Here is an 18,891-nt window from a genome sequence, read left to right as displayed (position 1 = left end):
TCGTTTTGAGTTTGATATTATAGATTTTTATTTCTGCTGATCTTAAGTCTATTATGGCCTTTACTTTTCTTTGAAAAAATTTTTTTTTTGAAAGTTTTTTTTTAATTAATTTCTTTTCGTTTGTAAATTCAATTTTTTTCAACATCTAAGTTTCATTAAAGCATCCAAAAGTAGTATAAAAGTAACAAAGTATCAAAGTAAAGAAAGTATCAAAGTAAACAAAGAATCAAAGTATCAAGTAACAATAAGCAAGTTGCATAAATTACAGCCCTTGCCCCGTAAATCAAAGTTACCCCGTAAATCAGTAAATCCAAGTATCAAAGTAACAATAAGCAACTTACATAACTCACAGCCTTTCCCCCGGGGGATGGGAGGGGTGTTCAGCCCCTGAATCATAGTTATTTGGCCTTTGGACTATTTTGAACAAAATGGCTATCACAAAATTTTGACCGGATACCTTTGGGGAAAAGAGGGGGACTGGTTGTCCTCTGATTACTTCTGACTCTTAAAAAGGAACTAGAACTTTCAGTTTTCAATGAAATAAGGTTCCTCCAAAGTTTATGCGACCATTACTTACACAAAACCTGATATACTCTTGAGTCATAACTTAAAACCCTTGTTCCGAGATCCAGGGATTGTGTCAATCCCGAGAATGGATATCTCAAAAGTTAGATCAGACACATTTGGGGGAAAGAGGCCGTCAGGGGTGGGGGGGGGGCTATTTACCCTCCGATCACTTTCGACTCTTAAAAAGGGAAATAGAACTTCCAATTTCCAATCAAATGAGCATAAAGTTTATACGGCAACCTTTTCCATAAAAACCTTATATTCCCCCGGGGCACAAATTAAAACCCTTGCCCCAGGGCTCTAGGGGTTCTATCAACCCCGAAGGCATTGTCATACAATATTTTGGCTAATTTGATCACAATAGCTACCTAAGATTTTCGATCGGATGCATTTCGGGAAAAGAGGGCATGGGGGGAATGATGCCCTCTGATCACTTTTGGCTCTTAAAATGGGGAACTAGAACTTTCAATTTCATATCAAATGAGTCTCCTCCAAAGTTTATATGACCATTCACTTCCATAAACCGTATATGCCCTCGGCAAATAACTTAAACCCTTGACCCTGGGCATTGCGGAGCTGTGTCAACCTCAAAGGCATTGTTATATGATCCATGGACTATTTTGAACAAAACGGCTATCACAAAATTTCGATCGAATTCATTTGGGGGGAAAGGATGTGGGAGGGGTCATTTTTGTCTTTTGACTCATAAAATGGAACTATAACTTTCAACTTCTAATCAAATAAGCCCCCTCCGAGGTCTATATGACCGCCCCTTCGATAGAAACTTTATATTCCCCCGAGGCATAACTTAAAATACTTGCCCCCGGGCTCTGGGGGATTGTGTCCACCAGGGAGTTTTGTTATATAATCTTTGGTCTATATCTTAAAAATTCGATCGGAAGCATTTGGATAGAAAAGGGGAAGGGGGGCTAGTTGCCTTCCAATTGCTTTTGACTCTTAAAAGGGAAATAGAACCTTCAATTTATTATCCTTTGAGCCCCCTCCGAAGCTTACACGACCAGCTCTTCCGTAAAAACCTTATATACCCCCGGGGCATAACTTACAACCCTTCCCCCGGGCTCTGGGGGATTGCGTTGACCCCGAAGATTCGTAATCTGATCGTTGGACCATTTTGAACAAAATGACTATATAAAAATTTTGATCGGATACATTTGGGGAAAACAGGACGTGAGGGGGAGGGTAGATGCCCTCTGATCGCTTTTGACTCTTAAAAAGGGATCTATAAGTTTCAATTTCCAATCAAGTGAGCTCCTTCTAAAGTTTATAGAACCACCCCTTACATGAAAACCTTACATGCCCCCAGGGCATAACTTACAATACTTGCCCCCGGACTCTGGGGGGGGTTGTATCAAACACGGAGTTTTTGCTATATGATCTTTGGTCTATATTGAAACAAATGGATATCTCAAAAATTCGATCAGATGCACTTGGAAAAAAGAGGACAGGGGGGCTAGTTGCCGTCCGATTACTTTTGACTCTTAAAAAGGGCGCTAAAACTTCCGATTTCCAATTGAGTGATCCCCTTCTGAAGCTTATACGACCATCCGTTCTACAAAACCATTTAAACCCTCCAGAAATAACTTACAGCTCTTACCCCCGGGCTCTGAAGGTTTGTGTCGACCCCCAGAGTTTTTGTTATCTGATCTTTGAACTATTTTTAACAAAATGGCTATCTCAAAATTTTTATCGGACACATTTGGGGAATAAAGAGTGTCGGGGCTATTTGCCCTTCGATCACTTTTGAATCTTAAAAGGGCACTAGAACTTCCAATTTCCAATGGAATGAGCTCCCTCTGAAGTTTATACGGCCACCCTCTATATATATAGTGCCTCTGGAAAACAAAATAATAATAATAAAACATTGAAGCCTTACGGCCTTTACTATAGGCAATGCAATAGCGTTGCCTCTTACAGTTGCAGAACTTATGGCCATTGTCCCAGGGGCTGGGAGGTTGTCAACCCTAGAGGCACAGTTTTTGGCCTTTGACATATAAAACTAGAAGTTTAAATTTCCAATCGAATGAGTCCTCTCCAAAGTTAATACGACCACCCCTTCCACAAAAACCTTATGTGTTAACAATTTGCAACTTGCATAAGTTAAAACTCTTATCCTGGGGGCTATGGGGGGGGTGTTTCAACCTCTAAGTTATAGTTATTTGAATTTTGGACTATTTTGAACAAAACGTCTATTTCAAAATTTTAATCGGATGCCTTTAGGGAAAAATAGCAGAGCGGGGGGGGGAGGCTTGTTACCCTCTGTTGACTTTCGACTCTAAAAAGGGCACCAGAAATTTCTATTTCCAATCAAATGAGTTGCTTCCAAAGTTCGTACGACAACTCCTTCCATAAAAACTTTAAATGTTAATGATGGGCAACTAGCATGATTTGTAGCCCTTTCCCCGATGACTGGAGATGACCCGATGACGTTTGGACTATTTTCAAGAAAGTGGCTAACTCAAAATGTTGATCGAAAGCATTTAGGAAAAAAGGGCGTGTGAAAGGGGGGGGGTGTGGTTGCTGTCCAATTACTCATGACTTTAAAAAATAGAGCAAGAACATTCAATTCCCAATGAAATGAGCCTCCTCCAAGATTTATACGATCACCCCTTCCATAAAAGTCATATATGCCCCCAAGTTAACTTATACAGCTTATAACCCATACTCCCGGGCTCAGTGGGTCTGAAAAGGCATTGCTATATGATCTTTGAATAATTTTGATCAAAATAGCTTTCTCAAAATTTCGATCGGATACCTTTGGGGAAAAGAGGGCGTGGGGGGCTAGTTACCCTTAGATCACTTTTGACTCTTAAAAGGAACTAAACTTTCTATTTTCAACTAAAAAAGCTTCCTCGAAAGTGTATACGACCACCACTTCCATAAAAATCTTGTAAGCCCCTGAGATATAACTTACAACCTTTGTCCCCGGGCTCTAGGGATTATGTTGCGATCCCAAAATTTCTTTTATTTGATCTTTGGACTGTTCTGAACAAAATTACTATCTCAAAATTTTGATCGGATACATTTGAGGAAAAGAGGGCCTTGGGGGAAGGTGCCCTTTGATCTTTTTTGACTCTTAAAAGGAAACTAGAACTTTCAATTTCCAATCAAATGAGCCCCCTCTGAATTTCATACGACCACCCTTTCCATAAAAATCTTATATGCCTCCGGGGTATAACTTACAACACTTGCCCCGGGTCCTGGGGGGGGTCAACCCCAGAGTTTTTGCTATCTGATCTCTGGCCTGTTTTTAACAAATTGGCTATCTCAAAAATGCGATAAGATGCACTTGGGGAAATGAGCATGGGGGGGGGCTAATTGCCTCCGATCACTTTTGACCCTTCATAACAGCACTAAAACTTCCGATTTCCAATCGAATGAGCCCCATTCGAAGTTTATACAACCCCCCTTCTATATGAAGTGCCTCTGGGAAAAAAATAAATAAATAAATAATAAAATATTGAAGCCTTGCGGCCTTTACTATAGGCAACACCAAGCATTGCCTCTAATCTAGATATTAAATTGGCTTTCTAAGTTAATAAACTTTGTCATTCATGATCAAGAAAAACAAATTATAATTACACAAAAATGATTACCTGCTTATGGTTCTCATTTGCAATATTAACTCCATTTACTTCCACAACTCTATCTCCGACTTTCAGACCGGCTTTGTCAGCTGGAGATCCAGTATCAACTTTGCCAACGAACTGCCCTTTAATTTCTTTTCCAGAATGAAGGTTAAATCCATAACCTTCATCATCAGTTTTTATAACATGACATAAACGAGGTTGATAGCTCATTTCTAAAACCTAAGAAAAAAAAGAACACTTTCAAAACTTCAGCTAGAACAATTACTGGCAATAAATCCAGAAAATTTCTGACGCAAAACTTTTCTAATAGATAAGGTGCGGCATGTTTGCACTCTCACTAGAAAATTTTATTGAGAGGCGTTAGCGTAATGGAGATGTAAAGGTATTTCATGGCATTAAGCACCTTGTTAAAAATAACAAGCTAAAGGAGATAAAATATAAAGTTATATAAGATATTTTTTATACATAAGGGTTGCCCGAGATTAGCAGCTGGTTTTGTATTAAATCAGGAGTTAAGCAGGGTTGTGTTCTATCCCCCTTTATAAGGATTATTTTGATGGACTTTGACTTAAAGAGAACAGGAAAGGCAATGCGAGACCATAGAATGAAATGAGGAAGAAAAAGTCTCCTGAACTTAGATTATGCTGATGATTTAAGCATCCTAGATGAAAGTGTGAGCAAAATGAATGAAGTCTTAGAAGTTTTGCGAGTTCAGGGTGCTAGAATAGGTTTAAAAATTAACGTTAAGAAGACTAATTCGCTAAGGCTAGGAATAAGTGAAGATGAAGAGATGACGATGGGTAATGAAAAGACTGATCAGGTGGGCAGCTTCACTTACCTTGGTAGTATTATTAGTAAAGATGGTGGGAGTAGTGAAGATGTTAAAAGTAGAATAGCCAAGGCCCAGGGTGTTTTTTCACAGTTAAAAAAAAGTGTGGAAGAATAGAAAGATAAGTCTGCAAACCAATATTAGAATATTACAAGGTACAGTGATGACAGTGGTCAAATATGGCTCTGAAGCATGGACGCTCGGAAAAGCGGATGAAGATTTGCTAGATGTTTTCCAGAGAAATTGCTTAAGGATTGTTCTGGGTACCCGGCTGACTGACCGTATTTCAAACAACGGGCTATACGAAAAATGTGGTTCAATACCGCTCTCTAGGGCAATAATGAAAGAAAGGTTGAGGTGGTTAGGGCACGTTGTGCTGATGAAGGATGACAGATTGCCGAAGATTGTTCTTTTTGGCCAACCATCTAGGGCTAAACGGAAAGCAGGTCGTGCTCGTCTGGGGTGGGAGGATGTCATAAAGAAAGATTTGAAGGGAATGGGAACTTCATGGGCGGGTTTAAAGAAAGGGGCTTTGAAGAGATTGGGATGGAGGAGGAGCGTGTGCAGCTGTGTTGGCCTCAGGCTGCTTGATGCTGCGGTGAGTTGTTAGGAGTAGTAGTAGTATACGGGGTCATTAAGGTCCATCGCAAATTTAATAAACTTTTCTTGCAACTTTGGCAAAATAATTTGTGGTGCTGCAAAAGAGGTTTACTTCTTTACCAACATTTTTATGACCAATTTACGAGTCGGAGAAAATATTTCTGGGGGAGGTTCAATTCCAGTAGTCCCCCCCCCCCGAATAGATACACCCCCGAGTTACTCTGCCACAATACAACTGATAATGTTTATTCGACGCGTTTAACAGCTTATAGGTTGCGACTTTCCTAATTTACAGGAAAGTTCAGCTGTGGAATCGTTTATTCTCCGATATTAGAAATTGCTTAATCTATCCTGTGTAGAACACTTTAAGAAACTTTTTCTAGCAAATCCTCCTCCATGTTTCGGAGCGCCCAAGTTTCAGAACCATACTTGGCCTCTGTCATCACTGTAGCTTTCAATATTCTAATCTTGGCTCGCAAACCTATCTTATTATTCTTCCAAACGTTTTTCATCTGTTAAAAAACACCCTGGGCCTTCGCTATTCTACTTTTGACATCTTCCCTAAATCCACCATCTTTATTAATAAGACCCAGGTGAGCAGGCCCGTATCCAGAAATTGTGTTCGGTGGGAAGAATTGACCGTGTTCCTTTACAAAATCCATCAAAATGGTCCATAAAATGGGATATGACGCAACCCTGCTTAACTCATGATTCAATACGAAACTAGCTACTAACCTCATTTCAAGCCTTGACCGTAGCAATGTTTTTCTCGTACAGAGCACTAATAACATTAATGTATTTATCTGTTATCAAACACTTCGTGGTGACGAACTCAAAAAAAAGAGCGACTCCAGTCAATAGTAACATAACTCTAAAAACAGAATTTGATAGCGAGACTAAGGAGTAACATTAAAGCTTAAAACGAACAGAAATTATTTTGCTTATGTGGGGGGCCTTCCCCTCCTCAAGTCCTCACTCTTTACGCTTTATGGTTGGACTTTTTGTCAAAATTCTTTAAGAATACCAGCTGAAACACAAGGATCCGTTGAGCTGGAATAGCAAGCTTTTTTTTTAAAGCCCTTAAGAACTTTAGCGTAACGAGCGAGAAGTTGAGGAGCGAGCAGTCCTCCCTCGTGTACAGAATATTTTCTGTTTGTTTAAGTTTTAATATTCTTCCTTACTTTCAGCTGAAAAAATACTTGTTTTTGTATTTAATACCGTCTAAGGATAGGACTTACGCTAAAGCTCTCCTATCGACTGAATCAAACGCTTGTTCATAATCTATGAAATTGAGGACTAAATGGGTCTGATGACTTAAGCACTTATCAATTTATTATTAATCTAAGAGTGAAATTTTTAGCCGACGCATCCTCTCCCTCTCCTAAAACCAAACTGTTCTTCTCTTAAAACTTTATTTACAGCATCTATAAGGCTAAAAAGTGTTACCTTACTACGTAATTTGCTTCCTGCAAAATTTAATGGCTCTATAATTAACACACTCACTTCACTTCATCCTTTTATAAAGGGATATATTTGAATTTTTCCTAAAATCACTAGGTACTTTCCCTTTTTCGAAAACCATATTCATAATTTTCTAATATTTCATATTTCAAAAACTCATTTACCACACTATCAGCACCAGAGGTCTTCTTATCTTCTTCTTCTTCTATTTAACAGCAGGCGGGCTTTTCAGTAATACTATTTAGCCCTTTTGCTTTTGCTTCACTCTTTGGGCTACAGAGCCACTGGCTTGATTGTCTCATAATTATTAGATATTTTCAGATATCTTTCAGTAGATCTTTCAACTCTAGGAGTTCAATTATGAGATGATAGATGTCGATTTCTATGCTCTGTGTGCAGGTATATTTGGCTAGGCTCCTGGCTGATAGTGAGATTTTGTGGTGTTTGAAGCATTTTAACAGTTTACAAAGCAAGGTATTTTGTGCAGACGTCAGCATATTACATTCAAATAGGCAGCGGTCAGTTGTTTCATTATTCATATTATAATGCCTATAAAGAGGGGACAGGGGAATTGAACCACTTGAATTAGAAAACTTATACGAGAATGCAAGAAAATTTAGTCCATTTGTTCCAGAACGAATTCTATGATAAATTTTAGAAAAATACTTATTGGGAAAGGGGGAAAGGATAGGATTATTCTTGTTAAAATTAATATCTGATAGTTTTCATCGGTAAATATCTCTAATCGGGATTGGTCTCCCACTTGGCTGGTCAATATTTATAGCATTTTTTGCTATTTCATCAACCTGATGATTACCACTTATGCCAGAGTGGCTAGGAATATACTGAAAATAAGTTCTTATGCCAATTGAAGCAATATTATCTATAATACTGAGACAATGATGAGGGTCAATGTCCAACTTATACTGAGGAGCTGAGGCCAGCAACTCAAAGCTTGATAAAAGTCGGAATATATAATAATATAATTTGAATTTGCAATTAGAGGTTGGTTATCCTTAAGGTGTTCTAATGCCATGATTATAGCATTTAACTCAGCAGACATTATAGATAAATTATTATATAATCTCTCGCCCATTGCAATTATTAGGTGGGGAAGAAAAGCACCACTTGCTACCTTCGCATTCATTTTTGACACATCAACAAATATTTGGAAGTGATTTTTATAGGTAATTGTATTAAGTTCAGCAAATTTTTTCTGGACAAAAGCAATGGGGGTTAAATCTTTATTCCACTTTGAGAAATCAGTATTTATTATGGAAATTGACCAATTCCATGGAGGGGATTGGGGGAAAGTAGGTGCAATAGACTTTGCCGGGACGGGGAACTTCTTCTGAATATTGGCATACTCATCTGCAATGCCTCTATACATGGCTGGATTTCTTAACCAATTATGTAGGGTGTGTGATCTATTTGATTCAATTTTTGTAAGATTTTTGTCAAGAGAAAGCTACGTCTCTCCCTATTGTTGTTAATCCACTTTCCATAAGTAGAAACTTGGTGCTTGTGGGTTTCCTAAGACCAAATATGAGACGTATTATATCATTTTGTATTGTTTCAATTCTTTGCATCTGGGTCTTTGCACATGCACCATAGACGATGAGCCCATAGTCAATGTGGGGTCTTATATGTGATTTATAAAACTGGAGTAAGGTTTTCTCCTTACAGACCCAGGGTGTGGAAAGAAGTCTTTTTAGTATTTTTGTTTTTCTATAGCATTTTTTTATTGTGTTTGAAATGTGGAGGTGGAAATGAAGTTTTTGGTCAAGCATGAGACCTAGGTAATTAATAGGATTATCTTCTGGAATAGTTGTTCCATTTAGAATTATTTTTGCATTAACATGGTTTCGCTTTCGATGAAATTGGATTATTTTTGACTTGGTTGGTGCAATAGGTAAATCTGAATGTTGAGAGAATTTTTCAAATTGGAAAAGTGACTTTTGCAGATTTGACTGTGCTATCTCAAAGGTGTTGCCAGATGACCATACCACCAGTTCGTCAGCATATTGTAGATTCGTGTGGGGGAGGTTCATGTCCCAGAGATATAGGGCAAAGAGGAGGCAACTGAGGACAGCTCCCTGAGGTAGGCCTTTGGTAGTTTTCTTTTGGGGTGAAGAGGCTGAACCAACACAAACAACGAAACTTCGCAATTCTATAAAGGATTTTAAAAGAAATGCTAGCTTGGGGGGTAGTCCAAGGTTTGCAACTTTGTTTAGAAGGATTTGGTGGTTCACATTGTCTCATGCCCCTTCAAAATCAAAGAAAGCTGCAACTAGGACATTATTTTTTGAGAATGATTCATTTATTGCATTTGTTAGCAAAATGACAGCATCTGTTGAGGAGTGGTGTTTCCTGAATCCAGTTTGAGTGTGAGGGATCATATTATTTTTTTCAACAAACCAGAGGAGTCTGTAATAGATCATTTTCTCCATTATTTTCCCCATCACAGGAGTAATCATTATGGGCCTATAGGACTCAGGGTAATCTTTGGTCATATTTGTTCTAGGATTGGTAGAAGGGACGAACATTTCTGTATATTAGGGAACATAGATGATGCCCAAGCGTGATTACAACAATTTAGCAGTTCCTGTTTGCATAAAGAGGTGATATTCTTTACACATTAAGGGTTTATATTATCATAGCTGCCGCTAGTTTTGGTCCTAATATGATATATTGCATTATTCATTTCCTGGATAGAAAATGACTAGTTATGTGCTTGGATCCCTTGTGGTGGTAGCATCGTGGGCTGATGTAAGTCGGTGACTTTTATTTTTGATTATTTGTTGCTTGCTTGTTAACAAAAAGAGTTGCAAGCGGTTTATCTATGTAATTATAATAATTTTAATTAGCATTATATTCTCTACGTTTATAATGGAGGAAGTTGTGGGGAATCTTTTTCCCAAAGATGGGGCTTATGACTTTATGTATAGTTGGCTTATGTGTTTCTCTGGAGATTATTTGCAAAATTATTCCAGTATTTATGTTTAGCATCTATTATAGTCCTTTTTAGATGAGATTCTTCTTGTATTTTTTTTAAATATGTAGTAGGTGATGTTTTTTTTTTTATGAATGCTCTCCTACCTGCCTTTTTTATTCTCCATTTATTTAGGCACTAATTTCTCCACCATGCTTTAGGAATGTGTTTAGGGAAGGTTTTCTTGGGTGTTGTCCTGGGGATAGCATGATTAGCTGTATTTATTAGTAAAGATGTCAAGACTTCAGCATGTGTGTCAACTGTTGTGTTTGAAATGCATGAATTTTGGGTGAAACTTGTAATTTCATCATTTAGCTTATTTTGGAACATAGACCAATTTGCTTTAGTGTTGATATATTTGGAGATATGTGATAGAGTTTCAGCAGGTTCATTTAGGGAGCAAAGTATAGCAAAGTGGTCAGTACATAGACTATCAATTTTATTTATATAAATTTTATTAAAAATGTTTAATGACACAATTTGTAGGTCGATTGTGGAGAATCTGCCACTTTTGGGGTTGAAATGTGTATTCAGGTTTGGAGGGGTAGCAACAACTAATACAGTATTATTTGAAGTCATATGCTCAATCAATTTACCAACTTTATTTGCTGGTTTATTCCCCCACAAAAGGCTGTGGGCATTGAAATATCCACAAATAATGATATTTTTTAACATATTAGAATTATTTGTATATTTAAAGAAATCCATGGCATCTGTAGTTTGGCCATTAGGGTTATAAAAGCTTATTATGTAGGTTTTTGTATTATTCAGCCAAACACTGATACCAATTGCATCAACATAATTTGCAAAATCTGGAAAATTGATGCCACAGAATTTTATATTATTTTTAACTAATAAAGCTACTCCACCTCCTTTTCTCTCTGATGGTCTATCCTTTCTCAGGGTAGTATATCCCAGAGAGTTAATTTGTTGATTTTGGGTTAAATGAGTTTCCTGGAGGCAAGCAATATTAATGGAATTATTATTCATAAAAGATATTAGTTCATTTAGCTTATTGTCTATAATTGATCTTACGTTCCACTAGAATATTGATATGTGCTTTATTGTTGATTTATTTTTCATAAAACTGCGTATCAATGTTCAGCTTTGTTAAAAGTAAAGTAAGATCTTTTTTTGCTTGAATGAGCATATCATCAGGGATGTAGATTTTTGCCAAATCTGCAATGATTTTTGCCAATTCTGCAATGATTTTTGTTTTCTGTAGTTGATGTATGTTCATGGCCTGAACTGCATTACAGTTTAGAATGAATAAGCATATATTTGGGAATTGCATGTTTGGTTGTGCATCCTGTTTGTCAGTTAAGGGATTAATTCCTGGTAGTGTTTCTGGTTTGTTTCTTCTTGGGAGGGGGGGCCAGGCTGACCTCATCTCTCCGGACAAGGAGGCTTGTTGATTTGGTGATTCCTTCTGATAGGGTTGTGTGCTAGGGGGCTAGGAAGATGGTGTTTTCGATGGGGTATTCGATGCAGGGGGAGCGTTTGACGTGGGGGTTTTGGTTGGTTTAATTGCTGGCGTTATGTAATATGCTTTGGCAGCATTTGCTTCCATTGCTGCAAAGGGGTATGGGATGACCTTCTCTGTTGCTATTTGGAGTGTTAGTGCTCTTTCTTATATGCGGGGCATAGTGATTTATTGGTAGATTCATGTTGGCCTTTGCAATTGATACATATAGGCTGAGTGTTGTTGCAAGTTGTCAACTCTTTAGGATGGAATGCTTTACAATTACTACACTCTAGAAGAAATTCATTGCATTTGTTTATTGTGTGTCCCAGTTTGAGACACTTCTGACACTGGATAGGCTTTGTTTTGTATTCCTTGTGTGGTTTCATTTGCCCAAATAGGAATAACTTTTCTGGGATGTTAATTTTTTCCTTCAGTGTAAATAAGAAGGATCTACTTGTTTTTAGGCCATTAGAGTTGGGTTTACCAAGTTGGGTAACATCTTCAACTGGGATTATGTTTCCAGCCCTATCTGAGAGCCCTTCTTTTAACTCCTGAATGGGTATTTCTGGGGGAACATTATAAACTACTATTTTTGTTGGGGATTGTTTTGGCTTCCATTTAGATGAATTAATTGGGGTATTCAGAAGAGATTTTAGATTAATTATTGTGTCTGCTGATCTGGGAGAGCTATTAGCAGAGATCCATCACGGTGAACATTAAGAGAAAACATTAATTCTATCAACTTGAAAATTGCAACTCTTATTGCAGTAATCTTTTTTATTTCGAAGGGGATATTAAGAGAAATTTTAAGATAAATTTTTAACTTTCGTGAAGGAGGATCTTGGACAGGGAGGGGGGAAATTCTTCTGATTCGGGAGATTTTTTTCATTTTTTTAGAGATTCTAGAAAGGACCTCTTGAAACCCATTATCATCATTTATAGTGACATTGGCCCCTACACTGATCATTGTCCTATTCTCAGAATTGGAGCTATCATATGAACTTTCAGATAGTGAGCTTGACCAGCCAGGATGGGTTTCAGTTTCACTGGTATTTGGGGTGGGATCTAGGGGGATTTTTTTTGGAGGATTTCTAATCATTGCCTATTGGAATAGGCTTTAAACTAAAACAAGAAAGGATAATACAATGATAACAAACCGTCTGCACTCTACTGTGGGGAAAGTTACAGGATCAAAATAAACACCACAGTATGGCCCTGAGGAGGATTTGAGCACAATTGGTTCGGTAAAACTACTGATTGATTGAGATAATAATACACAAGAAATTTATTTTAAATTTCTTAAAATGTTGCTGCTGTTGTGATATTTCTTATTTCTTAATCGTTTTAGTACTACCTCTAGTTCTTCCTTGTAAAATAAATCTTCCATTACTTCCAAATTGCCACTAACATTTTCATTCTATTCTCTGTCATTTCCTCTAATTTTTTCAAGGTTAAGAACGTTCTCAAAATGTTCTACCCGTCTTTCTTTAACTATTTCCTTATCACTAATTGAGGTTCCTTTCCTATCTTTATTAGGTACAAGTCCAGATTGACTATTCTCTATAAATTCTTTCGCACGCCAATAAAATGCGGTCTGACTACATTTTCCAGATCTTCAGCAATATTCTCCATGGCTTCTACTTTAAACCTCCACAATTCATATGTTAATGCTTTCTCTACTTTCCTTACATTCTTCATATTCTCGAATGATCTTTCAATCAAAAACTTCCTTTATAAACCCCTCCTCTTTTATGATAAACTTAAAGCGTTTTCACTATTATTTCTTACTGCGTTTCTAACTTTCTTCCTTAAGGCACCATCTGCTACTTTACAAACTATTTTCCCAAAATTATTACACCAATCTTCTACATTGTCAAATTTTAAACTCTCCAATTTAGAATTAAACAGTTCCTGAAAAGTTTCTCTCGAATTTTTATTCTGGAGTCTACCAACGTCATAGCTTACTTATAACATCAATAACAGCACTTCTATGGAAGTTCCCATTTTCTTTAAGTCTTTATTTACGACATCCTCCGACCGCGATCGCAGACGTCCTGCTTTCCGTTTGGCCCAAGACGGTTCGTCGAAAACGATAATCTTCAGCAATCTGTCATCCTTCATACGCGGAACGCGACCTAAACCTCTCAATCTTTCTCTCATTATAGCCCTAGAAAGTGGGATTGAACTACACTTTTCATACAGCCTACTGTTTGAAATACGGTTAGTCAGCCGGGTACCCAAAATAGTCCGTAGGCAAAATCTCTGGAAAATATCTAGCAAATCTTCGTCCGTTTTTCGGAGCACCCATACTTCAGAACCATATTTGAACATTGTAGCTATAGCTTCCAATATTCTAATCTTGGTTTACAGACTTATCTCCCTATTTTAGATATTCTTGCTAGATATCGAGTCTTCGGTGACTTCTCAACTTTTAAATCTATGTCTGTCTTATGATTTAGTCCCTAAGATTAACATTCCGACTAGAGTTTCTAGGACGTCTGCAAAGCTTTTGGACAATATACTTTCAAATGTACCTTTTAGATCTCCAGGAGTTGTTGTAAATGCAGAATTTGACCACTTCATTTGTTTTTTAGGTATTTATTCAAAAGCGAGTAATTTCTGACTTGAGTAAAAGGGCTGTAATTTTTGATCAAAATGCCCTCCTAAAACTAAATAATAATTTGGTTAAATTGATTGGTTGCCCCTGCTTGGATAGGAAAATGATGTAAATAGTAAATTTGCGCTTTTTTACGGTAATTTACTGGAAAAGGCTAAGTAAAACAAAATGGGAAGAAGCCATGGATAATACCAGATCTTCTTCAGAAAATAAATGTACGAGATAGGTAGTCTAAGTTACTAGCTTTAAAACTACGAATGAGAATAAAGAACTTTTTTGTAATGGCTTGAATAATCTTCTCCGTGAGGTAAAAAAAAGTATTTTAGCATGAAACTTAAGGAAGCTGAAGGTAACCCATTGAAGACCTGGCATATAATCCATAGTGTTATAGATCACAGTCCCAATATACTACCATCTGAAGTGATAGTAAATGAGGTCGTAGCTGCAGACGGTTTTATGATTTGTAATGAGTTTCAGAATCATGTTATTTCAGTAGGTTCAATAAAATAGGCGATACGATTTCCCCAATTCTGGAAGATCCATCTTTTGAATCTACTTTACCGTCCCTATTGATGTATCGTTGATTACCGAGGATTACCGTCGACGAGCTAAGGAATATCATGTATGTCATGAAAAATAGTTCGTCCTGTAGTGACTTAATGTGTTTAAAAATTCTGAAATGCATTTTTCCATCTAAATCTAGTATTTTAACATCATTGACTAATGATTTCTTCCAACAGGGTAAGTTTCCAGATTGTTTAAAATATGCAAGAGTGACACCGGTTTATAAAGGTGGTGATAGAAATGATCTTGGTAATTATCGCCCAATATTAGTTTCGCCAGTTATTTCTCGTCTTATTGAAAAATGTTTTGTTCTCGGTTAAGCACATTTCTTGAGAAGCTTAATCTTTTGAATTTTGATCAGTTTGGATTTCAGAAGAATAAGAAGATGGAGAATACTTTCATATTTTTAACAAGCATTATTAATGTGGCTTTAAACAAAGTATTTAAGTTTGGTGCAGTATTTCTAGACCTAATGAAAGTTTTTGACACAGCTGACCATGGTCTACTCTTCGAAAAAAGTTAGGTGTGTGAAATCTGAGGTAAAGCTCTCAATTTTATACGGCGCTTCCTTAGTAACCGGTACCAGTTTGTAGAGATGAACTGCTTAAAATCTGAATTGCGCCCAGTCACTTGTGGTGTCCCACAGGGATGTGTTATTGGGCCGATTCTTTTCCTTTTGTTTATTAATGATATACCTAGTTGTATCCATAATTTTTGTTTTAGTGTTAGTGATATGACTAAAAGTCTCTGTAATGAAACTATGTCATTATTTGCAGATAACACTGTGGCCATCAGCACTGCAAAGACAGAAGAATTACTCCTGACATCGATGAAAGGTGATAATGTGGATAGGTTACTTTCTTGGTTGAGGGTAAATGGGCTTAAGGTAAACCTTGGTAGGTCAAATTTCGTCATTTTTTCCTGATCTCCTGTGTTTTATCTTTTGATTCATGAAACTGTAACGCATAGTGGAATTTTAAAGCGTGCTTTATCGATTAAGTACCTGTGGGTTTATATTGATGAAATTTTGTCACTCAAGTGCCATGCAGAGTCTGCGAGTAAAATTTTGTCTCGTTACCTAGGTATAATGAGAAATGAGAAATGTTTCCCTACACAAGTCCTACGCCTTTTTTATTTTTCCCTCCTTCATCCATATATTCTGTATTGTAGAAGCGTTTGGCTTGGTACATTTGCTTCCATTATCCAGCCTGTAAGAGTTCTTCAAAATAATGCTGTCCGATTGTTGGTTGGCCTACAACCCTGGATTCGGTACGAAACGAGCGAATAGGGATACTGCCAGCTTGTGGATTACGAGAGTTATACACACTTTTGTTTATTTTTAAGCTACAGCATGGTACAAATCTTTCATGTTCTGACAGTTTAGTTAATTTGAGATCCATGATCCAGACACTCGATCTTCAGGAGAGATTAATATTCCATTGATTGTTTCAACTCGGTCGACGTTTTCTGTGCTTCATAGACGGATTAGAAATTGGAATTATCTAGAGCAGAAAATTAAAAATTAAGGTGATATTTCTTTGTTTAAGAGAGAAATTAAAGAAAACCTTATTAGTAAGTATGAATTTTAGTTCATTTGCAATTGTTTTAAAGGGGATGGGGTGTAAATAAATAATGGAATAATTTATTATGGCCTCTTGGGGTATGATTTTAACAATCAATTTGAATTTGTTTTGTTGTAAGGTTTGTGGTGCTGATTAGGATGTGCGGTTTGTATTAGTTGTTTTATAATTTATTTAGTCCTGTAGTATTTTTTAGTGTTTTTTTTGCCACCCCACAGGGCAAGTTTTTTTTACTTCTAGGGTGGCTGTTGTTTTTTTGCTTTTTTGGCTCTCTCTCTCTCTCTATCCTTCCAAACTTTTTTTTACAGTGAAAAAACACTCTGAGCCTTGGCTACCCTACTTTTAGCATCTTCACTACTCCCACCGTCTTTACTAACAATTAATTAAAAAAAACTTTCCACAAAATAAGTTTTTCAAAGGAAAGTAAAGAACTCCATTAAACAAAACATGAGCGAAAATGAAATAAAATAATCTACCAAGCGTGAGACTACCATAAATCATAATCGATAAATAAATGAAACCAAAACGAACAGAAATTACAATAAATAACCGAGCCAAACTCAAAACAAGTAGAAATTAACATAAGTTGGGATCAAAACCCCTATGCCTTCCCAAGGCCAGAACAAAATTTGCACTTTACGTTTTTATTTTTATAACTTTAATAAATCAAATAATATTAACATTTTGATTACTAAATATCAGTATATGTATATTAAACTGACAATGCACAATCATTTGTATTTTATGCCCCCAGGGCATAACTTATAGCCCTTGCCCTGAAGACTGTGGGGGGATTGCCCTGCTCAAAGGTATAATTTCCTGAACTTTAAACAGCGCAGAACAAAAAGGCTATCTCAAAATTTTGATTGGATGAGTTTGGGGAAATGGTGGGCGAGGAAGGGGTGTTAGTTGCCTTCCTTTCACTTTCGACTATTAAAAAGGGTACTAGCCGTTTCCTTTTCCAACCGAATAAGACGTCTTTGAAGTGTATAAGACAAAGTTTTCTATAAAAACCTTAGATACCCCCAGGGCATAATTCGCAGCCTGTGCCCTGAGGGCTGTGGGGGGGGGGGGGGGTTGTCATCCACAAAGACAAAATTTCCAGAACTTCCCACTCCGTTGAAAAAAATGGTTATCTTAAATTTTTGATTGGATGTGTTTGGGGAAAAGGTAGGCGTGAGAGGTAGGTTAGTTGCCCTCCAATCACTTTCGACTATTAAAAAGGGCACTAGCCCTTTGAATTTCTTTGATACGATTTCTTTGATTTCTTTGATAGGAAGTGCCCTGCTCTAAAGGAAAAAAAATAATAAATAGTACATTGTGCCAACGTCGTTCTTATATGCCCCCAGGGCATAACTTAAAATTCTTGCCCCGAGGGCTGTGGGGGAGTTTCCTCCTTAAAAACATATTTTCTATCTGGAAATCAACTACGCTGAACAAAATGGATATCTCAAAATTTTGATTGGATGTGTTTGGGGGAATGTGGCCGTGGGGGGGGGGGGGGCTAGTTGGCCTCCAATCACTTTCGACCATTAAAAAGGGCACTAGCCCTTTGAATTTCCAATCGAATGAGCCTTTTTTGAAGTCTCTACGACAACGCCTTCTATAAAAACCTTATATGCCCCCCAGGGCATAATTTACAACCCTTGCCCTGAAGGCTGTGGGGTGGTGTCCTTCTCAAAAACATAATTTCTGTGTGAAAATTAACTATGTTGAACAAAATGGCCATCTACGAATTTTGATTGGATGTGTTTCGACGAATGGAGTGCATGGAAAGGGTTTTGCTTGCCTTCCAATCCCTTTTGAATAGGAAATAGGGGTTAAGCTATTTCCATTTTTAATTGAAACAATCCTTTTTGAAGTTTCTACGACAACTTCTTCGATACGAAGTGCCCTGCTCTAAAAGAAAAAAATAATAAATAATACATTGTGCAAACATCAAGTTACATGCCAACATGTAACTGAACCACCGTGCAACTGAACCCCCGTGCAAGTGAATCCTCGTGCTACTGAACCCTCATGCAACTGAAGCCCCTTTAACTGAATCCTCGTTCAACTCAACCCCCGTGCAAGTGAACCACCGTGCAACTGAAACCCCGTGCAACTGAACCACCGTGCAACTGAACCACCGTTTAACTGAACCCTCGTGCAACTCAACCACCGTACTTACACTGGGTAAAACACAAGTTAGAATCTTTACATGTTCAACCTTGTTGAAATTGTTTGCTTTTTTAAGTCTTTGCATAAATTAATTTTAAGAGGATTTATAAAAATGCTCTGTTTTGTATTCATAAAAACAAAGAAAATTGGCCGTTATAAACTATGAAATCCAGATTTATTTCTCTTTTTTATTCCTGTTGTTGGAGATCTCCTTGACCCTGTCACTTTCTATGGGTCTAAGCGTTTACCCCCTCCGCCGCGGAAAATTTACCCTCCTTCACCCACGGAAACCCCATCACCTGGAAAATACCCCCCTCGCGGAAATTATGTTTTTCAAAATTTAAAAATCTTCTTTGAGTCGTGTTATTTTTTAGTTTAATTGAGAAGTTCTAAGGGAAGTAGAAAAGAGGAATTTATGCGTAAATCTTGCCCCCCCCTCCGTGGAAAT

General features: G+C 37.3%; 1 protein-coding gene across 2 annotated transcripts in view; it reads right to left on the bottom strand.

Moving 5' to 3' along the window:
• The window catches only part of LOC148951301 (putative PDZ domain-containing protein PDZK1P1), a 173,403-nt gene that overhangs the window by 130,227 nt on the left and 24,285 nt on the right, over positions 1 to 18,891 (bottom strand). The window contains exon 2 of one of the 2 annotated variants that reach the window (XM_089090782.1): positions 4,182 to 4,394. In XM_089090782.1, coding sequence (XP_088946908.1) covers positions 4,182 to 4,385 — 204 coding nt within the window. In that variant the 5' untranslated portion in view covers positions 4,386 to 4,394. Of the gene's footprint in view, positions 1 to 4,181; positions 4,426 to 18,891 lie in introns of those variants that run through there. The other variant, XM_089090783.1, reaches the window with a different exon arrangement.

This window comes from Artemia sp. Qi Xiang Cuo, chromosome 6 (genome assembly GCF_049724085.1).
Source record: "Artemia sp. Qi Xiang Cuo chromosome 6, ASM4972408v1, whole genome shotgun sequence".
Taxonomy (NCBI): Eukaryota; Metazoa; Arthropoda; class Branchiopoda; order Anostraca; family Artemiidae; genus Artemia; species Artemia sp. Qi Xiang Cuo.
This window is presented reverse-complemented; position numbering and strand designations above follow the sequence as displayed.